General features: G+C 53.6%; 2 protein-coding genes across 5 annotated transcripts in view; one reads left to right on the top strand and one right to left on the bottom strand.

Moving 5' to 3' along the window:
* Positions 1–94: 94 nt before the first annotated feature.
* On the top strand, positions 95–4,431 carry LOC127059323 (tumor necrosis factor receptor superfamily member 16-like). 2 transcript variants are annotated; one of them, XM_050971671.1, is made up of 6 exons: positions 95–190; positions 979–1,063; positions 1,143–1,202; positions 2,579–2,750; positions 2,818–2,957; positions 3,621–4,431. In XM_050971671.1, exons 1-6 carry the CDS (start codon positions 146–148, stop codon positions 3,773–3,775), a joined length of 657 nt encoding a protein of 218 aa, XP_050827628.1. In that variant the 5' UTR covers positions 95–145; the 3' UTR covers positions 3,776–4,431. The 2 variants fall into 2 exon arrangements, with proteins under 2 accessions (XP_050827628.1, XP_050827627.1); XM_050971670.1 differs by lacking the exon at positions 95–190 and having other exon boundaries at positions 732–1,202; positions 3,621–4,123.
* A 272-nt stretch (positions 4,432–4,703) lies between these two features.
* Positions 4,704–27,777, bottom strand: part of SETD2 (SET domain containing 2, histone lysine methyltransferase) — a 50,520-nt gene continuing 27,446 nt past the window's right edge. For 2 of the 3 annotated variants that reach the window (XM_050971668.1, XM_018909103.3), the window contains 10 exons: positions 26,884–27,537; positions 18,574–18,622; positions 17,899–18,079; positions 14,889–15,576; positions 13,522–13,656; positions 13,279–13,418; positions 12,216–12,327; positions 7,929–8,009; positions 6,912–7,013; positions 4,704–5,373 (listed from right to left, as the gene is read on the bottom strand). In XM_050971668.1, the coding sequence (XP_050827625.1) occupies positions 5,212–5,373; positions 6,912–7,013; positions 7,929–8,009; positions 12,216–12,327; positions 13,279–13,418; positions 13,522–13,656; positions 14,889–15,576; positions 17,899–18,079; positions 18,574–18,622; positions 26,884–27,537 (2,304 nt within the window). In that variant the 3' untranslated portion in view covers positions 4,704–5,211. Of the gene's footprint in view, positions 5,374–6,911; positions 7,014–7,928; positions 8,010–12,215; positions 12,328–13,278; positions 13,419–13,521; positions 13,657–14,888; positions 15,577–17,898; positions 18,080–18,573; positions 18,623–23,803; positions 24,049–26,883; positions 27,538–27,777 lie in introns of those variants that run through there. The other variant, XR_007777014.1, reaches the window with a different exon arrangement.

Below are 27,777 nucleotides of genomic sequence, written 5' to 3'. Positions count from 1 at the left end.
GAACGGGACCGAACGAGACAGAATAGGGACCGAGCGGGGCCGAACCGAGGCCGAGCGGTGCCGGACGGGGCCGAAGCGGTTCGGAACGGCTCGGAGCAGTTCGGTTCGGCCCGGCCCGGAGCGGGGTCCCGGGCCGGTGCCGGCGATGCGGCCGCTCCCGGTGCCGCTGCTGCTGCTGCTGCTGAGCCCGGTGCGGGCGGGACGGGAGCGGGAGGGGAGCGGGACCGGGATGGGAGCGGGATGGGACGGGCCGGGTCTCCCGCTGCCCCCGGGCGCTCCGGGTCACTTCGCTCCTTGGCTTTTGTTGAAGTTTTTTGGGTTTGGTTCGCTTAAGTTTGGGTCATTTCGGTTCAGTTCCTTTTCTTTCATCTTATTCCATTTTCCTCCATTTTTTTTCTTTTATTTTTCTTTTATTTTCCTGGTTTATTTTCTTTTTATTTTCCTTTTTATAATTTTATTTTTTATTTTTATCATCCTTTCTCTTTTTTTCCTTTTTATTTTTTTATTTTCCTCTTTTATTTCATTCTCCTTTTTTGACTCTCACTTTATTTTCCTCTTTTATTTTTTCTTTTCCTTTTTAATCCTGTTTAATTTTCCCTGGCTTATTTCATCTTATCCTACTTTCCTTATTTTCCTACTTTGCTATTTTACTTTTCCTATTTTTCTTTATTTTCCTTTCTTTTTCTTCATTTCACGTTCTTTTCCTTCCACTTTAATTTAGTTCAGCTTTTCCCTTCCTTTCTCCTCCTTTTATTTCGTTGATTTCTCTTCATTCCTTTCCATTTCAATGCCTTTTATCTCGCTTTTATTTACTATTTATTTCCTTTTTTACTCTTTCCGTTTGATTCCCCGCTTTTATTTCCCTCCCTTTCTCATTATTTGTTTTTACTGCCCCTCCAAACCCCTTTCCCATGGCTGGGAGGGTCCCGGTGGGAATTGGATTGCGGGGAAACTGAGGCAGGACTGCTGTGCCCGCAGGTGCCGGGGCGGGCCGGGGGGTGCCCCCCGTGTCCCCGCGGTGTCCCCGAGCCCTGCGACAGCCGCTGCCCGCCCTGTGCCCGCAGTGAGTACCCCCAAACCACCCCGAACCCAAAACACCCCCAAAACCACCCCAAAAAGCCCAAAATGCTCCAACCCCGCAGCGCGGAGCCCCGCGGAGGAGGAGCCGGAGGAGCCGTGCCCGCCCTGCCCGCCCTGCAGCCGTGAGTGCCACCGGGACCCGGGGGACACCGGGGGGGGGGCCGGCCAAGGGTCCCCTTGTGTGCCTCAGTTTCCCTCTTTGTGCTTCTTGTCGTGTTTGTGTTCCCATGCTGCTCCCTAATTTCCCCTTTCTGTGCCTCAGTTTCCCCTTGCTGCGCCTTAATTTCACCTTTCCGTGCCTCAGTTTCCCTTTTGTGCCTCAGTTTCCCCATGTTGCTGCTCAATTTCACCTTTCCGTGCCTCAGTTTCCCTTTCGTGCCTCAGTTTCCCCATGTTGCTGCTCAATTTCCACTTTTTGTGCCTCAGTTTCCCTTTCGTGCCTCAGTTTCCCCATGTTGTGCCTCAATTTCACCATTTTGTGCCTCAGTTTAGCCTTTTGAGCCTCAATTTCCCCTTGTCGCTCCTCTATTTCACCTTTCCGTGCCTCAGTTTCTCTTCTGTGCCTCAGTTTCCCTTTTATTCCTCAGTTTCCCCATGCTGCTCCCTAATTTCCCCTTTCTGTCCTCAGTTTTCCCTTGTTGTGCCTTAATTTCACCTTTTCGTGCCTCAGTTTCCCTTTTGTGCCTCAGTTTCTCTTTTGTTCCTCAGTTTCCCCATGTTGCTCCCTAATTTCCCCTTTTTTGTGCCTCAGTTTCCCTTTTTTTACCTCATTCCCCCTTTTTCTGCCTCATTTTCCCCATTTTATCCCGTTCCCTCTTGTGCCTCAGTTTCCCCTCATGCCTCACTTTCCCCTTTTGTCTCTCATTCCCTTTTTTGTGCCTCAGTTTCCCCTGTTTTATCCCATTCCCTCTTTTTGCCTCAGTTTCTCTTTTTCACCTCCTCCCCCCTTTTCTGTTTCCCGTTTTTTCCTTCCTCCCCTTTTTGTGCCTCAGTTTCCCCCTCACTCCTCCTCCCTGTGCCTCAGTTTCCCTTTTCCCCCTCATTCTCCCTCACTGTGCCTCAGTTTCCCTTTTCCCCCTCATTCTCCCTCCCTGTGCCTCAGTTTCCCTTTTCCCCCTCATTCTCCCTCACTGTGCCTCAGTTTCCCCCCACTGTGGCTCAGTTTCCCTTTTCCCCCTCATTCTCCCTCCCTGTGCCTCAGTTTCCCTTTTCCCCCTCATTCTCCCTCACTGTGCCTCAGTTTCCCCCCACTGTGGCTCAGTTTCCCTTTTCCCCCTCATTCTCCCTCACTGTGCCTCAGTTTCCCTTTTTTCCCCTCATTCCCTCTCTCCGTGCCTCAGTTTCCCCTCTTCCCCTCACCGTGCCTCAGTTTCCCGCCATGTCCCTCAGGAGGTGGCCGGGGCTCTCTCCCCGCTCGCCTCCCCCCGCCCGTCTCCCGGGGACGCTGAGGCAGGGCCGCCATGTCCTCATTCCTTTCCCCTTTCCCGGGCTCCCACAGACGAGGCCACGGCGCCGCTCGCTGAGGGGACCCCGCCGGTGTCGGGGACCCCCCGAGTGACCCCGCCGGTGTCGGGCCCCCCCCCCGAGCCCCCCGGGGACATCATCCCCCTGTACTGCGCCCTCCTGGCCGGCCTCGTCGTGGGGCTCGTGGCCTACGTGGCCTTCAAGTGGTGAGTGAGGGGTTGCGGGGGGCCGGGGGCGTTTGGGGACTCCCGGTGAGCCCCGGTGTCCCCGCAGCTGGGACACCTGCAGGAAGAAGCGGCAGCTGGACAAGGCTCGGGACACGGGGGACGCGGGAGTGGCCGCGGACGCGGAGAAGCTGCGGGGGGACAGCGGCGTCTGCCCGGACAGCGCCGGCCTGGAGCCGCCTCAGCCCCGTGAGCGCCCCGGGCCCGGGGGTGTGGGGGTAGCCGGGCCTGGGGGTTTGGGGACACCCAGATCTGGGGGACTGGGGGGACATCCAGCCCCGGGGGGGTTTGAGAACACCCAAATCTGAGGGGTTTGGGAACACCCAGCCGTGGGGGTATTTGGGGAACATGGGTGGGTTTGGGGACACCCAGATCTGGGGGGATCTAGGGACAGCAAGACCTGCCGGGGGGAGGGGTTGGGGACACCCAAATCTTGGGGGGCTTTGGGGGGGGAGCCGCGGGTTTGGGGACACCCAGCCCTGGGGAAGGTGAGGGTCTGGGGGGACACAGAACCCTGGGGAGGGTCAGGGTTTGGGGGCACCTGAGAATTTTGGGGTGGATGGGATGGGTTGGGATGGGATCACCGAGCACCTGGATGAGGTCGGGGAACCCCCAGACGGGACTGGGGAGCACCTGCAAGGAGTCGGGGAGCACGGGGTGGGGTCGGGAAGCCCTTAAATGGGATTAAGGAGCGCTTGGATGGGGTCGGGAAGCCCCCAGCGGGATCAGGGAGCATTTGGATGGGTCGGGGGTCCCCTACACTTCCCAAGGTGGGTCGGGAGCCGCCCCCGCCGCTCGGTCCGTCTGTCCCGGGGTGGAATTCCGGGGTGCTGACCCCGTCCCTCTCCGCAGTGCCCGCCGAGTGTCCCTCCGCGCTCCCGGGGTCCCCGCGGCGCCAGGAGGAGCCGGGAGAGCTGGAGCGGCTCCTGGAGCTGGGAGCGCCCGGCAGCGACCGGCGCGGCCCCGGCCCCGCGGGGGCACCGGGGGACATCACCTCCGCCGTGTGACACCCCCGGCGACACCGGGGCCGCGCCGGCGGCTGCTCCCGTCGGTGCTGCCGCTTCCCGATGGATTCCTGGGGAATTTTTTACGTGGGTTTTGTACTTTTGTAGGGATTTTAGGGGGCGGGATGGGGACTTTCGGTGGCTGGTGCCTGGGTGGGGGCATTAAACGTGTCACTGGGTGGCACCAGGATTTGTGTCCTCAGGTGTCTGTGTGTCCGTGCGTGTTCCCGGTATCCCGGTGTCACCAGGTGCCTGTTTGTCCCCAGTGTCCCCAAGTGTTCATGTCTCCCTGGGATGTGTCCTTTCAGGTGTCAGTTTGTCTCTGGAATGTGTCCCCTGGGGTCTCCCAAGTGTCCCCAGCTGTCCATGAGTCCCCTCGGGTGTTTGTGTGTCCCTAGGATGTACCCCAAGTGTCCCCAGGTGTCCCTTTGACCCCAAGATGTGTCTCTGCATCACTGGGATATGACCGCTCAGGTGTCTGGGCTGGGTGTCCCCAGGCGTCCCCTATGTCCCCAGGGCCATGTCCCAAATGGGTGGGACATGGTGTCTGTGTGTCCCTGGACATCCATGTGTCACCAGGATTTGTCCCAGGTGTCCGTGTGTCCCACACCCATCCCAGACCGGCCCTAGGAGGAGGAGGGGGCACCCCAACACCCCCAAGGCAGGTGGCACTGGGGATAGAAAAAGCCATTTTTAACCCCCAAACGCTCCCAGGTCACCCCAAACTTCCCTTCCCAAGGGGTCCAGATTCCCGGGAATGCTGAGGGTGACAGGAGGTCCCCAAGGGAGACGGGACATCCCAAGCCAGGTCCCCCTTGTGGCCCTGCCCGGCGTCGATTTTGGGGTTTGGGTTTTTTTCTTTTGATTTTTTATTTTTTGCTCTTTTTTTGCTCTTTTTTTTTTTTACATAAAAAGTTCCGTAAAAATTGGATAAAGTAAAATGCTCGAAGCAGTAAAATCAATCTTATCAACATGGCCAGAAATCCGCAGTATTTACAGGAAAATGGAGGAAACCTCGCAGAACCAAAAGGAAAAACCAAGGAAACAACAAAAAAAAAAAAAAACCAAAAAAAATCTGGGAATAACCCCCAAAGTCTCCTGCCAAACGTTCCTGTGGGATCGGCACGTTTGGGGCTGAAAGCAACAGGAAAAAAGCAAATTATTATCAATATATTCACATATACGTTAAAATATAATACAGAGCTTGGGAGCAGCGCCGCCAGAGCCGGGCTTGGCAAAGCCTGGATCAGCAAAAGCAGGCTTGGGAAAGCCCGGCTCATCCTCAGCGACGGGAACCAAGTTTGTTTTCCTTAAAAAACCAAAAATCCATCATAATATTAATAATAATAATAATAATAATAAATTCACAGGTTGGTGGCTCGGGAGGGCGAATCCCAGCGGGAATCGGGGCTCCCGAGGGCCGGGGGTTATTCCAGGGGCTATTCCAGCTCCGTGTCCTCTTTGGGCTTGTAGAGGATCCCGAATTTCTGCATGTACTTCTTGATGTATTCCTTGGTTTTGTGTTTGACGTTCTCGTTGCACTCCAGGTCCTCGGGGTTCTTGCAGTACTTGAGCTCCTTGTTCATCACCCCGTGGGTCAGCTGGGGGAATGCTGGAGTCAGTCCTGGAATTCCCACCAAGCCCAGGCCTGGCCACTCCCCAGGCTCCCAGTTCCCAAATACTTCCTCTTATTCCCAAATATTCCCTGAGCCACTGTCATCTTATTCCCCAAATATTCCCTAAATATTTGGGATTGTTCCCTCAATATCTGCTGTTATTTTCCAAACATTCCCAAGTTATTTTCTTATTATTCCACAAATATTCCCCCTCTTATTTCCAGACAGTGCCCAAGCTATTGTTACATTATTCCCCAAATGCTCCCTAAACATTCCTCATATATTCCCCAAATATTCCTCAAATATTCCTAAATATTCCTGAAATATTTGGTAGTGTTCCCCAAATATCTGCTGTATTTCCCAAACATTCCCCAAGCTATTATCCTATCATTCCCCAAATATTGCCTGAGCTGCTGTCATATTATCACTCAAATCTTTCCTCTTATTCCCCAGATATTCCCTAAATATTTACTATTGTTCTCCCAATATCTGCTGTTCTTTTCCAAACATTCCCAAGCTATTTTCCTATTACTCTCCAATATTTCCTGTTCTTCCCCAAATATTTCCTATTACTCCCTAAATTATTTTTCTATTACTTCCCAAATATTCCCCAAATAGTTCCTAATATTCAATTTGCTATTATTCCCCAAATATTCCCTAAATATTTGGTATTGTTGTGCCAATATTTGCAATTATTCCCCAAATATCTCCCATTATTCACAAATATTCCCTATATTATTCTCCTATTATTGCCCAGATATTCCCTAAATATTTTCCATTATTACCCAAATATTTCCTATTATTTCTCCGTGTTATCCATTATTCCCCAATTATTCACTATTATTGCCCAAATATTCCCTGTTATTCCCCAACTATTCCTCAAATATTCCCTAAATATTTCCCACTGCTCTCCCGATATGCCCCCACCATTTCTCCTTCCCTCCCCTCATCCTCCAAGGAGCTGGACGCAGTTGGAATGACATGATCCCATTTCCTGGGGCCATCCCTTGGTCCCCATGTCCCCAAACCCCACTGTCCCTGTACCTCCCATGTCCTCATGTCCTTAAACCCCATGTCCCCATATCCCTGCGTCCTCTGTGTCCCCAGGTACTGACATCTTCATGTCCCTGTCCTCCATGTCCCTGTGTCCTCATGTTTCAGCATCCCCATGCTCCCATGTCCCACATTCCATGTCCCTGTACCCACTGTCCCTATTTCCCCACATTCCTGTGTCCCCATGTTCCTGTGTCCACGCTCCCCTGTCCCACACCCCCATGTCCCTGTACCCTCCATGTCTCCACATCCTTTGTCCCCATGCCCTGTGACCATGTCCCTGTGTCTCTGTATCCATGTCCCCACGTTCCCCTACTCCTCGTGTTCCCAAGTCCTTGTATCCCATGTCCTTGTAGCCTCCACGTCCCCACGTTCCTACATCCGTGTGTCCCGGCACCCGCCGTGTTCCCACATCCCCATGTTCCCATGTTCCTGTACCCCCCATGTCCCCCACATTCCCACATTCCCACCTTGCGTGCCAGGTGTTTGAAGTCCTCGGTGGTGGTGATCCGGCCCACCTTGCAGTCGGGTTTCCGGTAGGGATTCAGGCACTGCACGATGAACTGGGACATCTGCGGGACACAGCGCGGGATCCATCCCCTCCTGCCACCAACCCGTCCCATCTACAGCCCCATCCCCATCCCCATCCCCATCCCCATCCCCATCCCCATCCCCATCCCCATCCCCATCCCCACCCCACCCCACCCCATCCCCCATCCCCATCCCCATCCCCATCCCCATCCCCTCCCCATCCCCATCCCCATCCCCATCCCCATCCCCATCCCCATCTCCCATCCCCATCCCATCCCCAGCCCATCCCCATCCCACCCCATCCCACCCCACCCCACCCCATCCCCATCCCCCATCCCCATCCCCATCCCCCATCCCCATCCATCCCCATCCCATCCCCATCCCTCCCCATCCAATCCCCATCCCACCCCACCCCATCCCCATCCCATCCCCATCCCATCCCCATCCCATCCCCATCCCATCCCATCCCATCCCCATCCATCCCCATCCCACCCCACCCGATCCCCATCCCATCTCCCCATCCCATCCCCATCCCATCCCCATCCCCATCCCACCCCATCCCATCCCCATCCCAATCCCCATCCCATCCCCACCCGATCCCCATCCCCATCCCAATCCATCCCCATCCCCATCCCCTCCCCATCCCCACCCCCACCCCCATCCCCATCCCATCCCCATCCCCATCCCATCCCCACCCGATCCCCATCCCATCCCAATCCCATCCCCATCCCATCCCCACCCACCATCCCCATCCCATCCCCCATCCCCACCCGATCCCCATCCCATCCCATCCCATCCCACATCCCCATCCCCATCCCCACCCCCATCCCCACCCCACCCCATCCCCATCCCCATCCCATCCCCACCCGATCCCCATCCCATCCCCATCCCATCCCCATCCCCATGCCCATCCCCATCCCCATCCCCATCCCATCCCATCCCATCCCATCCCTCACCTCTTTCCTGAACACCTCCTTGCTCTTCTTGGCCAGCTCGCTGGACGTGTCGGCTTCCGCCGTCTTGGGCTTCTTGGAAGACTGGAGAGGGGAATACAGGGATGGAAACGATTCCCTGGTCCTGCCTTGGGGACATTGCTCCTGTCCCACAGCCGGGTGGGCAGCACAGCTTCCAGCCCATTCCCAGGGACATTCCCAGCCCAATGCCAGCACTCTCCCCAGTCCAATCCCAACGAGATTCCCAGCCCAATTCTGAGGAGCGTCCAGGCCCATTCCAGTGCTCTCCTCAGCCCATTCCCAACACCCTTTCCAGCCCAAGGCCAGCACATTTCCCAGTCTGACCCAGGTACAATTCCCAGACAAATGCCAGCATGCTCCCACCCCAAACCAGGGATTTCCCAGCCTGGTCCCATGAACTTCCCTGCCCTCTCCTGGTGCTCTTCCCAGCCTTATCCTAGCAAAGTTCCCCACCCAGCCCTGGTGCATTCCCCACTTCAATCCTGGTGAACTTTCAGGTGAGCTTCCCAGTTCATCCCAGTGAACTTGCCAGGCCAATCCCAGTCTGATCCAGGCACACTTCCCAGCTGATTCCTGGTGAGCTTCCCAGCCCAGACCCCATCCCGATACCAGCACACTCCTCACCCCAATCCAGGCACAATTCCCAGTCTGACCCCAGCACAGTCCCAGCATTTCCCAGCCTTGCTCCTGGCACTCCCCAGCATTTCCCAGCACAATCCTGGCACAATTCCCAGCACACTCCTGGGCTGGGAGGCACAGGGACCACTCCTTGCTCTTGTTTTCTTTGGAAAAAAAGCTGGAAAAAGAGCAGGAGTGTGTCCTGGGGAAGTCAGGCTGGTGCATAGTGGGAATAAGTTCTGTGGTGGTAGATTTTCCTTCAGGAATTCCCTGGGAGGGCTGGGGCTCACCGCAAGCATTCACATGGATTATCTTTAGCTACAGTCAAGATAAAGAGAATTTTCTAGGAATTTCAGGCTGCTTCCCTGAGTACTGACCCCTGATCTACCAACGGAGTAGAATCCGCTCCAGCTGCATCCCGGAGCCCATCCCTTCACACTGGATCCACACCCACCTCCCACACACTCCCATCCCAAACTCTGCAATCTCCTTGGAGCCTAAGAAGGGAAAAGCAGCATCCCTGCACCAGCAGCACTTTATGGGAGAGGTCTGGGATCCAGGTCATCCCAACTTGGATTGTAAGGACAGAAATAACAAAAGGATTTGCTAAAGGTTTGGAAAGCTGGGGGAGGTTTCCCTTCTCCTTTTGCTCTTTGATGATGTCCCAATTTTTCTTTTAATTTCAAAAATCCCACTTTTTAAAAGTATTTAGCACTGAAAAAAAGCAGGAAAAGAATTCCCTTCAATCCCTAAAAATGTGCCGGGCCGTAGGGAGAGCTGCAAAATCCCAGGAGCAGAGGGACAGGGTGTAAATCAGCCGTGCCAGGGAGGTTTTATGGCCGAGGCTTGGCCGGAGCAGGGACATCAAAGCTCCTGCTCCAGCCCCAGGCTCGGCTGCCACTTCAAAGGGCCGGGAATGGGGAGCAGATGGCTCCGGCACCAAGCCCTGCAGAGCTCCATCGGCAAAGCCATTCCCAAACCCCTCCTCACCCCCAAACCCCTCCTCATACCCAAACCCCTCCTCACCCCCAAACCCCTCCTCATTCCCAAACCCCTCCTCATTCCCAAACCCCTCCTCATTCTCAAATCCCTCCTCATTCCCAAACCCCTCCTCACTCCCAAACCCCTCGTCATTCCCGAGCCCCTCGTCATTCGTGAGCCCCATCATTCCCAAACTCCTCATCATTCCCAAACCCTTCTGAAACCCTTCCCCATTCCCAAACCCCTCATCGTTCCCAAACCTTCTCCATTCCTGAACCCCTCAAGATTTCCAAATCCTTCCCAAACCCCTTGTCATTCCCAAACACTTCCCAAACCCCTCATCATTCCCAAACTCCTCAGTATTCCCAAACCCCTCATTATTCCCAAACCTTTCATCATTCCCAAATCCTTTGTCATTCCCAAACCAAACTGCCCCAAATCCTTCTCCACTCCCAGATCTTTCTCTATCCCCAAACCTTTCCCCACAAAATCCTTCTCCACCCGCAAATTCCTTCTCCGTTACCAATCCCTTCTCCATCATTAAATCCTTCCCCACCCTCAAAACCCTTCTCCATCACTGAACTCCACAACCAATTGTGCCAAGGTGCCAATTCCTCCTTGGGGAACTCTTCCTAATATTAGATTTTAGGCCAAAACTCCATTTAAAAATTGTTTTAATATCAAAACCTCTGTATCAAGGCCTTCCTCCTTCACCCCACCAAAGCGAAATCCCATAACCCAAAGGCTGCCAGGAAAACTAACACAGGAAAAATCCCAGAATGGTGCTGTCCCTATTTTCCAGCCTCTGGGGGAGATGGGAATGGAGAAGCCATGGGGGGAAAACCAGCCTGGGATGGGATCAAGAAGCCAAACATTTGGGAAAACCTGGGATGCTCTTTTCCAGCAGCTGGGATCTGCTCCACTGACACCAACCCTTCTATGGAGAACCAATGGGCAGAGACAAACTCATCCCAAATCCAAACTTTTTCCATCTAAAAGGATGTAAAACCTTCAGCATCCAGCCTGGTGTCCCTGCCAGCCTTCCTGCTGGGCCACTCCCTCAGGAAAGCCGTTTTCCAAGGGAAAACCAGGATTTCAAGTGTGCTTTAAAGGGAACAGTGATCCTGGCTTCCCACTCCTCTTGTGCCTTTCCATCAAAATCCCCCTCACGGCCCAGGAACACCGGGAATAGCAGCAGCAGCTGTCAGACACGGTGCCAGTGGGTTTAATCCCTCCTGGGTGGGTTTAATCCATCTGGGAAAGGTGTGGGGTGGGGAGGAGGGTAAAAAATCCAAGGAATGTGGTTGTAATTTCAGGGTGGAAGCGTTGGAGGCAGGAGCTGTGACCATGGGAATTCAGTGCCAGGAAAAACCCGACCTTCTGGCCATCCTGGCCCAGAAGAAAAGAATTAAAGCTCTGGAGTGAGTAGGAACCACCTCAGCCTGAGGTCAGCCAGAGCCACGGCTCATTTAGGAATGAGGGATTCAGGGAAATTCAGGGATTTTGGGTTTGGAGTGAGCAACAAAACCTGTAAGGAGCGGTCGGTTCGTGTCCAGCCTGAGGTGAAGCCCTTGGGTCACCCCAGCCCTCAGCTCCTCTTTATCCCCATTTCTGGGATAAAAGCCCCCATTTATGGAAGCACCTTCCCCTGCTGCTCCCCCTGCTGTGCAGGCAGCACTGAGACCCTCAGAATTCCACAGGAAAACAACTCCCAAGCTGGACAGCACCAGCACAGACCTATTTCCCTGCTCAGAAGAGCCCAGCCTTTTCCTCAGCACCTCATTCCCATCCCAGGGAAGTTCCCAAACATCTCCAAGCTGCTCTCCACCACTTGAACTTCAAGTGATGAACTTCAGCTCATCCCTCCACAGGGATGCATTTCTCAGCAATTCCAGCTTCAAATCTCCCTTTGGAGCCTGCAATTAACATTTTCTTGCTCAATCCCAATATCCTTCAACAATACCTGCAACCCCAAGATCCCAAAATGTCATGGGATAAATGTGACACTGATCCAGGGATAAAAATCCTTGAAAAGGCTTCCCTGGGTTCCCCTCTGGAAGCAACAGCCCCTTGGCTGAGCAGGGAGTGCCAGCTCTGAGCTCATTTTCCAATTAACTTTTTTCCAGGGAGACAAATATTTGTCCATAATTTCATCAGAGTGAACTTGCCAGGATTCCTGGCTGGAGCACTCAGAAGTGTTCTGGGAATGGGATTAACCCTTGGCATCCTGGCAGCACATGGAAAGGCAACAGCAGCCACGTGGGATGCTCCTGGGTGCTGCAGGACAAACAACACCTCCAGGAGAATCCCGGGAATGTGGGAGCACCGGAGCAGCGGGAGAATTGACTCCTCTCTTTCCATGGATTTTCTCCAGCTTGTTAAGGAATGAGAAAGGTATGGGAAAGGCTCCTGAGCTACACCCTTAGTTTGTCCTTTCTCAGAGTTACTCCCCCTCATTCCCACTTCTCTGGCCAGCCCCACACACAGGCTGGAACCCAGGGCAGAACTTGAGGGGAGTCCGGTGTCCATTCAACACCAGAACAGCCGAGCCCTGAGTGTGGCCAGCGGAGCCACTCCAAAGGATCCGGGGTCACTTCTGTCCCCCTGCCACCTCCCAGCTCCACAGGGACCCTCCATCCCATGGTGTATCCCAAAGATTTGTCCCCTCACCTTCATGGGGTTCTCGTCGTACGTGGGGGTGCCGAGGTCCATCTCGGCCTCGTGCTCCAGGCTGGCCTCGTCCCCGGGGCTGTCCCAGGTTGGAGGATCCCACTGGGTTTGTCTGGAGCAAGGAGAACACACCCCTGTCACCTCCTCAGAGAAACTGGGACCTGCTCACGGATTATCCCATCAACTGGGACATCCAGATTCCATCAGAATTCCTGACACGTGGAATTGACAGCCTTGCTCTTGATTTGAAGATTTCTAAGTTGGAGAAGGTTAAAACCAAGCAGGAAGGACAGAAAAAAGGGAATCTGCACCATTTTCTACCATGGTGACACTGTGGGATCAAGGATGTTCATCACCAGGATGAATTCCCAGCGTGGAAAGGTGGGAACATCCCAGCAGAGAGCCCAGGGAAGGTTCAGCCTCCACCAAGGCTCCCTGGGGTCTCCTCATCGCATCCCGGGACTGCCAAACAACACAGTTCACCAATTCCTGCTCCCCTGCTTTGAATTCCAGGTGTTTGAAGGTCTCCTGCTCTGCTGTGTGCCAGGGAGCAGGGAGGAATCCAAGAGAGAGATGGAAAAGATTCATGGATGCAGGGAAATGTGTGCCAGGAGCAACAACTGACAGCAGGAAATGGATATGGAAGAAAATATTCCTGCTAATCCCTTCAGAGGTGGATCCTCATCCACACCTCCCATGGAGTTGTAAATTTTAAAACAATTATTTTTAGAAGCTTAACATTCATTTTAATTTCAGGTAAATTCTTAAGGATTGATCAAAAAACTGGTTCTTTCCAAAACTGATGGGAAAGGTGTAGGAAAAACATTGGGAAAATCGTGTCTCTTCCCATGGAGGTGGGAGCTGGCCCTTCTCCCAAAAAACAAGGAACAGGACAAGAGGGAACGGCCTCAAGTTGTGCCAGGGGATGTTCAGGTTGGATATTGGGAAAACTCCTTCAAGGAAAGGGCTGTCCCTGGACAGGGGTGCAGTGACCATCCCAGAGGGACCTCCAGGCCATGTGGATGTGGCACTTGGGGACAGGGTCAGCGATGCCCACACCCACCTGGTGACCACGTGGTAGTAGTAGATCTTTCCCTCAGGATCCCGGGCTGTTTTCCAGTTGGGAGGGAGGACGATGGTTTTGGGTTTGGGAGGGGAAGGCGGAGGCAGATCCAGGAGGTTGTTGGTGACCACCAGCTCTGGCTGCAGGAAGGGATGAACAGAAAGTTGGGAGGGGTCACAAAAGGTGCCCCAGGAGTTCTTTATCCTATGGGAAACCCCCCACCCCATCCCTTTGGATGCTCACCTGCTGGATGGGCTGGGGCTGGCCGGCCGCCACGATGGTGGTGACGGCCGTGGGGGGCTGCACGATGACTCCCTGTGGATGAGCTGTGTAGATCTGCTGGCCCTGGATGTACTGGAGACCTGGCTGGGCATAGCTCTGGAACAGGGAATCACACTCAGCTGCTGTTCCCAAAAAAACCTTCACTGCAGGAGAGCAGCTTCCACCTGACGGGTGCTCCAAGCCCCATCCAGCCTGGCCTTGGACTCCTCCAGGGATCCAGGGGCAGCCACAGCTGCTCTGGGAACTCCATCCCAATCCCTCCTCATCCTCACAGCTAGGAATTCCTTCCTAATACTATCCTCAGATTTCTCTAATATCATTAATTCTGTTAGCTCCAGAATCTACCTCTAAAAGCCAGTGGAAGGTGAGCTCCCACATCTATGTTCTACTCATTTCCTCAGCTTTTATCCACAAATCTCCATTCAGTCAAAAAACTCCTGCAAGCTGCAAATTCCTGATTGTCCCCAACAACTATGGAATCATCACCCCTGGATGTGTTGAATGTCCCCCTTCCCTGGATGTGCTCAGTATCCCCCATCCCTGGATGTGCTCAGTATCCCCCATCCCTGGATGTGCTCACTATCCCCCTTCCCTGGATGTGCTCAGTATCCCCCATCCCTGGATGCGCTAAAAGTCCCCCTTCCCTGGATTTTCTCAGTATCCCCCATCCCTGGATGTGCTCAGTATCCCCCATCCCTGGATGTGCTCAGTATCCCCCTTCCCTGGATTTTCTCAGTATCCCCCATCCCTGGATGTGCTCAGTATCCCCCATCCCTGGATGTGCTCAGTATCCCCCTTCCCTGGATGTGCTCAGTATCCCCCATCCCTGGATGTGCTCAGTATCCCCCATCCCTGGATGTGCTCAGTATCCCCCATCCCTGGATGTGCTCAGTATCCCCCTTCCCTGGATGTGCTCACTATCCCCCATCCCTGGATGTGCTCAGTATCCCCCTTCCCTGGATGTGCTCAGTATCTCCCATCTCTGGATGTGCTCAGTATCTCCCACCCCTTGGAATGTCCAAGACCAGGCTGGACAGGGCCTGCAGCAATCAGGGATAAGAGAAGGTCTCCCTGCCACGGCAGGGGGTGGCACTGGACACTCTTTAAGGTTCACTCCAACCCCATGCATTCCAGGATTCCATGATTCTCCACTCTATGCCATTTGCAGACAGAAAATACCCTGGAATGTGCTCTCCTCCTACTCTGGGGTAGGAAGCTCCCCGGGAAGAGCTAAGAAGATGCTCCAGTAAGAGAAGCACAGAGTGAGTAACTCAAGTGTTTTCCCAGCTGGCTCCCCTGGCTCGGTGGGCGATCCCAGCTGGAATTACCTGGACGATGGGCGGGGTGGTCTGCGAGTAGGGCGAGGTCACTCCGTAGACGGTCTGGCAGGTCTGGCCCTGGTAGTAGATGGCAGGTTGGGACTGGGCAGGTTGGGAATAGGGCTGCTGGACAGCCACGGCGGGCTGCTGGCCGGAGTCCCACACGCCGTAGCTCTGGCTCTGCACCGCCCCGGCCGCGGGCACCGGCAGCACGGCCACGTTGGCCTCCTGGTGCACCACGGCGGCCTCGCCCTGCGCCACGTACTGCGGCGTGGTCACCTCCATGGTGGTGGCCACGTGCTGCACCACGGGCACCGGCTGCGGCGTGCTCAGGGCCGGCTCCACCGTGTGCCCCACCAGAGTCTGGGAATGCTCGGGATATCCCGCCGGAGAGCACATGGAGTCCATGCTGGGCGTGGGCAGCAGCACCTTGCCGGCGTTGGGGTTGCTGGGATCCACGTAGGCCTGCATGGGGTAGCCTGGTGGGTACCCCATGAAGCTGTGGTGGGGCGTTCCGTAGCCCATGGAGTCGTAGGGAAGCGGGGACGTCATTCCCAGGTTTTGGAGCTGCTGTTGCTGTTTCTGGGCTTCCCGCTGGGCCACCTCCTGCTCGAAGAGCTTCCGGCGCTCCTCCGTGGACAGCTTGTTGCGGTCCTTGGGCCGGACTTTCTTCTTGGAAGACGCTGGGGTGTCGTACCTGGAGAGAGGGAACAGGGAAAGCACCCGTGAGGCCTCAGGAAGCTGCAGGTCCAGGGCTCCAGCAGCAAAAGGGACATGGAAAACCTGGAATGCCCAACAACAGCATGAACTCCTAAAAACATTCCCTTTTTTCCAGCTGTTTGACCAACTCAAGAGGAACACCCGCTGGTCCTGCTCATCCACAGGGAGCCAGGGCAGAGGATGAACAATCCCAGTGGATTGGCCAACGTCAGCCTGGTGCTGATGGAGATGCAAGGATGCCACAGAAGTTGTCTGGAGGAGCTGCTCTGGGATACCTGGAGAGGGAGGGAACATCTCCAAGAGAACCCAAGGAAAGGTCACAATCTGCAGGGTATCCCAAACAGGCCCTGCTGGAAACACTCTGCCATGTTTTCCCCAAGCAGGACAAGCAAGGAATTTGGAAGAGGCTCCCAAACAGGAGCAACTCACAAAAATCACCTTCCCCCCCAAATTCCAGTGCTGGGGTGAGAATTCCATCCTTCCAGTCCAGAAACCCCACATGGGAGCTGCAGACACAGCAAAGAACAAGGGAATCACAAGCAGCACATTCCTGTTTGGAATTCTGCTCATTCCCAGACCGCAGCTTCAGCTTCAAAAAATAATGGTGTGGATGGGTTTTTTAATTCCTTAAGAGTTTTCATCCCAAGACATGCAGCAGCTGGAGGGATTTTTCCAGGGAATTAAAGGAGGAGGGGAAAAAAAAGCTAAGGACTTTGATCAAAGCCCAAGCAAGGAAAACTTCAGATCAAAGGTGGATATTTCCAGACGTTATGAGTGTGGTAAAACAGGGATTACAAGGAAAAATGCTTTGCAGCCTTAATAGAATGGATTCTACAAAGCATCCAGGATATTCTCCATATATTCTGTGTTCCTGGGATCCATTTACATATCAAAAGCACATTGCTACCAACAGATCCGCTGGAGCTGTTTCCAGGCACTCCCAGAGGAGCTGCAGGATCCGTTAATGGGAACCTCATTGCCGGGAGGAGTTTGATTTCCCTAATTAAAGTCTTTCCTGGCACTGCCTGCAGAGTTTGGAAGAGAAGCAGCTGCCATGGAGGGAGTGGGAAGAAGGAAACCGAGGGTTCAGCGTTCCTTTCTCCATCTATTTGATTATTTTAAACCAAAATATTAAATCCTTGGAATAACAGAGAGGGATGCTCAGAGTGGGGAGAACATTCCCAGAGAAGGAATTTGGTCCCTCACCAACAAGGACACGGCACAGGGGGAAGAGGCAGAGCAGCAGCTGCTCACCCAAAAACGCTTGTTCTGTTTAAAACAACCCCAAAAATCCAGGTTTTCCTTCCTGGGGATGTTTCCAGCCTCGTTACAGAGGGATAGATTTACATCTGTATTTTTCATCCAGATGTTTCCAACTTTCCCAGCTCAGCTCAACGCGAGGTTTCCTCGTCTGGCTGACTCGGCACCAATTGTTCCCTAATTATGGAGTGGCTTTGAGAGGGACAACGGAGAAGTGACTTCTTTAAAGGAAATTCCATGGAATTTCTGCTGCCTTTAACACAATCTCCATTCTCTCTGAGCTGCAAGACACGGAATATTTTCCTTCTCTTCATTAGGAATCGCGTGCTCAGCCCTGGCAGTGATGCCACCATTCCCAAGGAAAGGCAGGAGCCTGCTGGGATCACACCCCCCTGGGCTGCTGTCCTCACAGGTTTTTTAGGGAAAAACCTAAAAGTCAGGGAACATTTGGAGTTAGAAATCCTGGTTTGGGCACTGCTCCCTCCTGTACAAGCAGGGATTGCTCCAAGTTCAGATCAATCCCCAGCACACTGGGAAGAGATGGAGCAGGAGAAGGGAATGGGTTTTGAAGGATCCAGGGAGCTCTTTGCATTAGGAGGGCTGCATCCTGGAATTCCTGCATTCCCCATCCCTGGAAGTGTCCCAGGCCAGGCTGGACAGGACTGGGAGCACCCTGGGACAGTGGAAGGTGTCCCCATGGCACAGGGTGGGACTGGACGGGCTTTAAGGTCCTTCCAACCCAAACCATCCCATGATCCGTAATTTCTGTGAGGAGCTGGCACAGCTTCCCTCATTTCCCACCTCATTCCCAAAACACACCTGAGGATGGAGGTGCAGGTTATCCCAGAGAAGCCACCAACACCAAGGAACCACCCAACTCCCACCAGGACTGAATCTCACCACCAGGATTCCTCCAGGACAAAACTCCCATCCCCTTCCCGGGGAGATTCCAAAAGATCTCCAGGCCCGTTTTTCCTGGAGGTTTTACCCAGGAACGTGGCAGATCCCTGGAATATGGCAGCTCCCTGCCACCACTTGCCTGTCCTCTGGCCTCTTTGTCCCCCTCTCGTAGGCTGAGGACGGAGGGGACAGGGAATCTCTGCGTCTCTTCCTCTCCTTGCTCTGGCTCTGCCGCTCCGGATCCCGCTCCCGGCTCAGGATGGGGTTCTTGGGAGTGGGGGTCTGATCCCGGAGCCCGGCCGGCTCTCTCCCACGGTCAGCTGTTGGGAGAACGGGAAAGAAGGGAGGGAATTTTTGTCATTTGGGTGCTAAGAGCTCCCCTCTCTTAGAAACGGCCTCAAGTGGCGCCAGGGGAGGTTCAGGCTGGATACTGGGAATATTTCTCATGGAAAAGGATGGCCAGGGGCAGGGCAAAGGTGGAGTCCCCATCCCTGAAGGGATTGAAAAGCCATGTGGAGGTGACACTTGGGGACATGGATCAGTGGTGGCCTTGGCAGTGCTGGGGGATGGCTGGACTCAGACCTGGAGGGCTTTTCCAAGCTCACCAATTCCATGATTTTGATTCCAGGTTGTTCCCTGTCACCCTCAGGGCCCCATCTCTCCTCACCCACCGCTCAGATTATCCTCCCTATTCCCAGGAGCTGTTTTCCAGGAGTTGGAGCTATGGAGGCAGAACACCCCCTGACATTCCCACCTGGGAAAAGGAAGCAGTTTCATGGGAGCAGAGGAAACCATGGAGGAGGGGAGCACTTACCACTGCTTTCCTTCTCTGCCTGGCTCTTCTTCGGGATGCGATAGACCTCCTGTGGAAAAGCCACCAGCAGGGTCAGAATTCCAGCTGCTCCCAAAACCACCCCAAACAGCCAAGAATCCCATAAATCACACATCAACAATAAACCACCAGAAAAGGGTCTCTTGAAGGAAAGTTCTGGAATTTTTGTGGCACTTTCCATATATTTCCTCTGCTCAGCGTTTGATTTTTGATGGATTTCAGTGAATTCTGGGCAAAGAGCTATAGGATCCTACACCTTCCAAGGGGATGGAAGAGTGTCCCAGCAGCAGCTCCTGCTGTCCCTGTCCTGAGCTGGCCCAGCAAGGAGCAGGGAGTTGGGCTGGGTGATCCCAACAGATCCCTTCTGCCTGGAGACACTCCATGGCTCTGCTCCCCCGCTCATGGACACCCCTGGGCTTCTCCCAGAGCCTCCCTGGGGACAGGGTCCCATTTCCATCATCTTCCCAAGGTCTGATGACTGATGGGGGAGCATCCCAAGGGAAATGAGCAGGAGCAGCTCTGAGTGACCTCTGTGACCGAGGGGCTGCTGAAGCTGCTGAGCTCAGAGCCTGCAGCAAAGCCCAAACCTCTGCTCACCCAGCCCCTCCTCAGCACAGGGCACACCTGGGGCTGCTGCAGGGCTGGAGCCAGGCTGGGAGAGCTGGGAATGTTCCCCTGGAGAGGAGAAGGCTCCAGGGAGAGCTCAGAGCCCTGCCAGGGCCTGAGGGGGCTCCAGGAGAGCTGGAGAGGGACTGGGGACAAGGGATGGAGGGACAGGACACAGGGAATGGCTCCCACTGCCAGAGGGCAGGGATGGATGGGAGATTGGGAACTGGGAATTCCTGGTGGGGAGGGGCTGGGATGAAATTCCCAGAGCAGCTGTGGCTGCCCCTGGATCCCTGGCAGTGCCCAAGGCCAGGCTGGAGCAGCCTGGGACAGTGGGAGGTGTCCCTGCCATGGCAGGGGTGGCACTGGATGGTCCCAAAGGTCCTGGCAACTCCAGGTGGAGATGGCAGCGTGGGAAAAGAGGGAAGAAGAGCTGGGAATGAGGACCAGAACTTCCCTAAGGTCCAGGCTTAGCACAATGTCCTTGTTAAACCCCCTGGACTGGGCAGGAACAGCCCTTCCCATGTCACTGGAACCAACTGTGCATCCCCCCAAGTAAGAAATGAGGTTTATTAGCCCCTTCCCATGCTCCATTGTATTTTTAATTGGAATATTCTGTCATTCCCAGGGTAAATCCCATTTTACCTCTGTGATGTCCATGATCCTACAGAGGTTTTACAGCATTCCTGACTCTCCAAGCACTGGAAGGCTGGGGAAGAAAGCTGATTTTTGTTTAATTCCAGCTTCTATCAAGCCCTTGCTCTGTTCCTTCCCTGAAGGAATACAGTATTCCCAAGAATTCCCAGTAATTTCCAGCAGGATGTGATGAACCAGCTGGTTGGTGCCTGATGGAACATCCCTGCTGGAGCAGCAGCTGCATCCCAAAAAAAACCCCAAACATTAAATCCTAAAGGAGATGCTCAGTTTAACACAAATGAATTGTTCTGGGGAGCTGTGCTGACATTCCAGCTTTCCCAGAGCACCTTCCCTAAAATATCCTTTCATTTAGGCCCTGGAAGAGGCAGAGTGGGAAAAAAGATGGATTTGACATTTCCTGGGGGGTGAAGGCTGCTCCAGCTGGGAATTTAAAGCTTCCACATGCTCAGAAATGTGGAGTTTACCTTGACTTGACTCTCAGATTTCACAGAATATCCTCTTTTATTTAAATTCCTCGAGTTTTTGAAGCTGTTTGGGAATTAATTAAGGGGTGGCTCAGGGGGCTCATTAGCAACGTGTGCACCCCCAGCACTGGATGGGCTAAAAATGAGAATTTCCTTCAGCAAAAAAAAAAAAAAGGGAAGGAGAAGAAACCCTGTTGTGGTTTGTCCACGAGGCAAAACCACTTCAAAAGTGCTGCTGCTGGCTCAAAAAAAGGGATTTGGGCCAAGATTTTTAGGTTTTTAAAGATATTTTTGCTTTTCTGTGGAGCTCAAACACACCACATGGAGTTTGAAGCCTCTACAAAAAAAAAGAGAGGCACTGAAATTCCTGGAAAATGCCCTTCAAATAAAATTTTTTAACATTTATTTATGTGTTTGCTATGGGCTACAATACTCCAAATCCAGTTTTCTCAGATGAAATGTAAAGAAACAAAACAGCAGCTCCATGTTTGGGGTGGGGAGGGATGCAGGATGAACCCATAATTATACAGAATTTATACATTTATAAATGATGTAATCCATATAACGTCTGATCATGGAATCATGGAATGGTTTGGGCTGGAAGGACCTTGGAGCTCATCCAATTCCAACCCTCCCCTCGTGCAGGGAACCTCCCACCAGGCCAGGGTGCTCCAAGCCCCATCCAGCCATCATCCATGGATTTAATTTTATTTTTTTCCTACAGAATTCCACAGCTATGGATGGCAGGGATGACTTTGCCTCTCCCTCCCTCGTGTGGGACAGAGGTGACCACAGGGGCAGGATCTGAAGGCCCAAAATCCTCTTCCACCAATGGGTTCTGCCAGGTTTCTTTTCTTTCTTTCTTTCCCAGGTTAAACTCCTAAAAATGTTCATTTTCAGAGCAGCACATCCCAAAAAATCCCCCAAAATCTGCCCTGGCTGTTCCCAGAGGGAATGAGGAGCCACCAAGGAACGGGATCATGGATGAACATCAGGGATGTCCTGGGGGGAATGAGGAGCCACCAAGGAATGGGATCAGGGATGCCCTGGGGGGAATGAGGAGCCACCAAGGAATGGGATCATGGATGAACTGGAGCAGAATGGGATCACGGATGAACACCAGGGATGCCCAGGACAACGCAAGTGCTGGGAAGAGCTAAACTACACCAAGTCCCTAAAAAAGCTCCTAAAGAAGACCTGTCCCAGTTAAGAGCAGGATGGGGAATGGAAATCACTGGGAAAAGGCTCAGTGGGAAGAGAAGGAGGATACGGAGCACCTGGAGCAAGGGGACTTGGCAATCCTGGAACACGCCTTGCTCTAGCTTCACCAGGACAGTGGGGAGCCCACTCCAGATCCACCCCAACAAACTGGCCAGCCCTACAAAGCCCAGGAAGCCCCAAATCCGAGGTGATGATGAGCAGGGAGCGAGCTCCGTGCTGCTGGAGAGAAACTCCGGCTCCGCTCCACGGAGCCTCCAGCATCCACTCCATGTGGGAAGATGGAGGCAGCAAAGGCTTTGAACCAGGAACAAACGGAGGGATTTGTCCAAATTGCTCCATGAAAAGCAGATGGTGGTCAGACCAGGCTGGGGAAACTCTCAAGAAAAGCCGATTTTATTTTTGGAAAGGGAATCTGCCGGCTCGGAGCTGCAGAATTCCCCAATCAGCGCGGCCGCCCCCAACGGGCTCCAAACGGCTCCCGAGCTCCCAGCACAACTTGGAAGGGACTGCAGGCAAAATTAAATGCAGAAGGAAAAGTGACACGGGTCTGTTCGACACAAAAGAGGGGGGGAAAATGGGATTGAGGCTGTCCCGCCTCAGGCAGGACCCATCCTTGGCTTGGGAAAGGGAAGGGAGCTGCAGGATGGAGTCACGGCTCAAAGGATTCCACATGGGAGAGGCAGATTGTGTCTGGATGGAACCTCCTCCACAAATCTGTCCCTCAGCTGCCAGTCATTCCTGAACTAACAGCTGGACTCGATGACCTTGGAGGTCTTTTCCAACCTTAATGATTCCATGAGTTTATCCTAAGATTCCATGAACTTCCGCTGACTTGCTGAAGGAACAATGCAACCAAATCCATCCCCTTCCAGGCTGGATCCTCTTCCCTCCCTTCCTCTCTCCTCTCCTCCTTTTCCCCTGCAGCTCCAACGTGACCCCAAGGGATGGAGCAGGGCAAGAGGAAGGACCAACACCACAAATCCCTGCCTGAAGGCCAGAGGATCCCACAGCAAAGCAGGGCCTGGCTGCTCCCCAATCCCACTGTTCTCCCCAGCTATTCCTTGCTCCAAGTTAGAACAAATTATAAAATTCCTGATTAAAGCACGGGATGTGTGTGACGGAGTCGGATCCAGGCACTCCAGGATGGCTTCACTGGGAGAGGGACAGGCAAGAGCAGCTTCAAGGGCTTTACCAGGATAAAACAGAGGAGACTTGGAAAGATCATCCCAGGGGAAGATGGAAGCTCAGCAGCCTTTGGTCACCCAAGATGTCCCATGCAGGGTGAAATGGCCTCCAGGGAGGCTCAGGTGGGATACTGGGGAAATTCCTTATGGAAAGGGCTGTCCAGCAGTGAACAGGCTGCCCAGGGCAGGGGGAGTCCCCATTCCTGGAGGGATTCAAAATCCCTGTGGATGTGGCACTCGGGGACAGGGGCAGTGGTGGCCTTGGCAGTGCTGGGGGATGGTTGGACTCAAACATCTCTGAGGGCTTTCCCAACCCCACCAATTCCCTGATTCCATGATTATTAAGTGCAAATAAAAGTCCACTTTGGCCCAGGTCAGGGTGAGGACTCAGCCTTGAGCTCCAAGTCACCACAAACACTCGCAAGGCCAGAAGTATCCAACTAAAACCTTTTAAACCCAAGACTGGCTCTTCCAAAAGATTTTTCCTAAAACCAAGACCTTCTCCAAGTCACAAGGAAAGGACCTGTGGATCCTCAGAGCCACAACTCCCATCTGCCCTTTCCCAGAAGGTGAGAGCCTCCTCTGGGGTGGGGGAAGATTCCCAAAGCTCGGTCCCACGTGAGGCAGAGCAGCACCAAAACATCACCTCTGCCCCTCAGCTCAGCTACTCCACCTCAGCCCTCAAGAGGACGTTGGGAAGAGCTTCCCAAGCTCGTCCCTACGGCGTGTTCCTGTCATTCCAAGAGGTCTGTCGGCCATCACACCACGTGTCACCTCCAGCACGGGTCGGGCCACGGAGCCTTACCTGAGCACAATCCACCTGGAAGCGCCAGGTGGAACCTCGGCCTGTGCCCTTGCAGGTGTTCTGGCCCTGGGAGGGAGTTTTCAGCCCGGGAGAAGCCATGCAGCGCTTCCTCGGAGAGCGGGAACGGCGCCCACGAGCCCGGGCTGAAAACTCATCCCGCCGGGAATGTGAGTGTGTGTCGTGCCAGGGGTGTGGCCGTGGCCAGCACTCCTCACGGAGCCCTGGAAGGACTTACAAGTCCTGTGTGTAGAGGTAGAGAAAAAAATCAAGCTCACTTAATCCTCTCAGGCCAGGAGCTGGGATTTCCCCGGAGCGACGTCCATTGCCGGCAATGGACGCACCAAAATAACGTCGGCATCCCCGAGTTAACCACCTCTGTCCTCCTTTCACCTATCACACTGCTCATGCATCAGCCAGCTTCCCAACCATCTTCCCGGCTCTTGGCGCTATGTCCTCTCCCTTCTTCCGCACGGAGTTGGAGAAAAGGAGCCCCTTGGTCAGCTCTGGCTGCCCGGAGAAGCTGGATGGAAACGGTGGAAATTACAAGGGGGTCATCAGCAAGGCTGGAGAGGACAGCGCTCAAGTCACCACGTTTCCGACCCTCCCACCCCCCAGACAGGGCCAGGTGCTCCACCACTCCAAAATCCCGGCTTTTCCAGAGCTTGGATGTGCTGGGAAAGGCACCTGGGGGTGAATTATCCATCCCCCTTTAGCTTGGATTCGTCTTTTAGACATCCGGGGTGGGCTTTGGTGGCACCTTATGAGGTGAGAGTTGGACAGAGGCAGTTAACTCCTGGAGCCATGAAAAAGTCCAGGACAGGAGAAATTCCCAGCTCCCAGTTTCCCTACAATTGTTTTATTGAGAGAAATGAATTGTCACAGCCCCGTGTCACGATCCTGCTTTTTTGGGGTGGATTTGCTGGGATCATTCCAAGCTCATGAGATCCAACCCCATCCCTACAACCAGAGCACGACCTGAGGTTCATTAATAAACACACAGAGAGGATGAGAATCCACACCTAAAATATGGGAATGTGTCGGGACTCCATGGTCCCACCACAACTCCAACAACATTCTGTAGATTCCCAAGCTGAGCTTCTCCAAGCTCCAAAGAAAACACAAATCCTGGGCATAAAACAACACCATCAGATCAGATTTGGTCTTAAACCAACGTTTTGGGGGAGTTTTGTGAAATTTCACACATTGTATTAATATTTTATCATTTTCTCTGCACTGTTCTGTGTACATGAGTGAGGAAGGGAGCACAGCTATTCCAAAGGGAAAACTCAGTCTGGACACCCAAAACAAGTCTCCAAAGCAGAGCAGGACTAGGGCCTGACTTAACTTTTAGTTTAAAACAGGTTGGACATGATCTGGGAGGTCTTTTCCAACCTTAATTCTCTTGGCAACAATGGGAAAGGACTTTTCCCAACCGAACCACAAATTCAACCTGACGGTGTCGCTTCGAGAGGAAAACCACACCAAGTCTGCAAATTCAAACCTGGTAAATGATCAGATCCACTTGGAAAAAAGGAAGGACAACACCAAACCACGACCCAGACTCTCTACAGAAATATGTTTGACCCCCACTCCTTCCCCTCCAGGATCTGTGCCACAAATGACTGTGCCCAAAATCCGTGCAGGTTCAGGAGTATCTGATCCTCCCAAAAAATTCAGACTGAGGTAAAATGTCCCTGAATTCTCCTGGGAATCTCTGCATTTCTAAATCCTGGTGCTTGCAGCTCCAAAAATGGCACAAGCAAAGCTTAAGGTGAGATCTCCTCCACCTGTGCTGGTGCTGCAGTACAATTAACACCCATTATTTTAATTAACCTCTTTCAATCATTGCTCATTATCAAAGTCAATGGGTAAATAAACTCCTCAGCTCCACGATGCATCAGAAAACATGAGTTTGCTTAAAACTACTCCCAGTGATTAAAGTTGGGCTGGTGGTTGAATAAAGAAGGGCAGAAGAGCCTCCAAGTCCCACCAAGCCCACAAGAAGCTGGAATTGTGGCAGTGCCATCAATTCCTGCTGGATCCTCAGGAATCGCTGGGTTTGGACTTACTAAAGAGGCTCCCAGCCCTGCTGCCCCTGAATGTAAGGAATATGAAATAATACATGGAATCCTGCAGGAGCAGCGGATCCATGAGGAGTTTCCAAAGATCTAAAGAAACCCAAGGAATGGCTGAAGTGTTGAGTGAAGAGTGAGATCCACAGAGCCATGGAAAGGTTTGGATGGGGAGGGACCTTAAAGGACATCCAGGGACACCCCTGCCATGGCAGGGACACCTTCCACTATTCCAAGGTGATCCAAGCTCCAGCCTGGCCTTGGATCCAGGGATCCAGGGGCAGCCACAGCTGCTCTGGGCACCGTGTGCCAGGGCCTGCCCACCCTCACAGGAGGAATTCATTCTTTCTTAACCCCTGAGCTAAATCTTTCCTCTTTTAAATCAGAACAATTACTGGAATGTCATCCTACATCCCACCAAAAAGAAGCTGTTGGCTGCAGATGCCATTGGCCACCTATGGAACCAGGACACAACTCCAGAGGACAGAAGGAGCCACCAAGCCCTTCTCTTGAAGAGGTTTTCTGCTCCAGAAGACCTTGATGGGAGTGAAAGCACTGAAGTCCCAAAGAACACCCAAATCTGGGCACTTCCAAGTGTGAACACCCAGGGGATGACCCAACACTGCCTTTGAGAGAACTTGGCATGGCCAACAGAGCCTTCTCTGGAGGCTCCACACGGTGCAGATCAAAAGCAGAGGTTGAAAGGACAGGAAAAGCTGGGAATGTTGGGATAACTCAATTCAGAGAATCCCAGAATGATCGGGTTGGGGGGAATCTTAAGGATCATCCAATTCCACTCCCTGTCATGGGCAGGGACACCTTCCACTATCCCAGGCTGCTCCAAGCCCTGTCCAACCTTGGACATCTCCAGGGATGGGCCATTTAGGAGCAGCCTTGAACACTTCCAAGGGTGGAATTCAGGAGCAGACAGTCCATCCATCTGTTTCCACACTTAGGGATGTGGGTCGCTTCCACCCAAAATGCTCATGGGAATCTCAGTCCCTCAGAGCTGCCCTTTCCCTGGAAGTCTAAGGGGATGACAGAGGTGTCCTTGAGTGCCCAAACCCAACGGGTTTCACCAGCACCTGGACATTTCTCAGGTCACACCCAGGGCAGCTGCCACCAGAGGATTTACACAGAAAGCACTTTTTGTGTGGAAAAGGCCATTTAGTTACCAAATATTGACCAAAAGACGTCAAACCAGCCCCATCTGCACCACACCCCCACCAAATCCAGGTTTTCCTTAGCTCCAGGTGCTGGAGCTGCACGGAGCTGCCTCTTACCTTGAGCTCCTTCCAGCTGTCGAGCAGCCTGGTGGCCAAGTCGCTCACATCCATGATTTTATCCGTCTGCTCCTGGCTCCTCTCGCTCTCCACGTCAGAAACTCCTTCCTCCTCATCCTGTGATGGTGTCTCCATGGCCATGGGCTCCTCCAGCTTCGCTCCATTGCTCTCCTTGGCCTCTGCCTCGGGCTCGGCCTCCAGCTCTGCAGGCTGGGATTTGCTGCTCTCCACCGGTGCCTCCACAGCAGTTTTGGTCTCGGGCTGGGGCTGCTGCTGCTGCTGCTGCTCCTCTGTCACCTCCATTGGGGCAGCCTCCAGCTGGTCCAGGTCCTCCTTGCCCTCCTTCCCTTCCAGCTCGCTGGTGGTGTCCGAGATGGCGCTGTCCATGCTGTTCTCACTGATGATCTTCAGCCTGCGGAACACCAACTTCTTGGGGGTGTCCGTGTCGCCTTCCCCGCCCTGCTTGGCCGAGAGCTCGGGGGTGTTGAGGGGGGTGTGGGCCCGGGACGTGTTCTCGCTGGAGTAGCCGTCGCCCTCGCTGAGCTGCGGCACCGCCGTCTTGGTCTGAGCCCAGCGCTGGATGACGGGCAGCACCTTGCTCTCCTCCAGCATGTTCTTGGTGGGGATGGGCAGCAGCTCCAGGGTCTTCATGATCTAAGGGCGAGGACAAGCAGGGCGTTGTCAGAGCCAGCAGGATTTAAAGCTGGAATCACTCACTTTTCTCAGGAAGAATTAACTCTGGAATTATCAAAGTGATCGTAAAATCCTGGTTTGGGTGGGAAGGGACCTTAAAGCTCATTCAGTTCTCCCTGCCATGGGCAGTGGCACCTTCCGCCACCCCAGGCTGCTCCAAGCCCTGTCCAACCTGGCCTTGGACACTTCCAGGGATGGGAA

The sequence above is a fragment of the Serinus canaria genome, chromosome 2 (assembly GCF_022539315.1).
Source record: "Serinus canaria isolate serCan28SL12 chromosome 2, serCan2020, whole genome shotgun sequence".
Lineage (NCBI taxonomy): Eukaryota > Metazoa > Chordata > Aves > Passeriformes > Fringillidae > Serinus > Serinus canaria.
The sequence above is the reverse complement of the archived record's forward strand: the minus strand, read 5'-3'. Positions and strand labels throughout refer to the sequence as shown.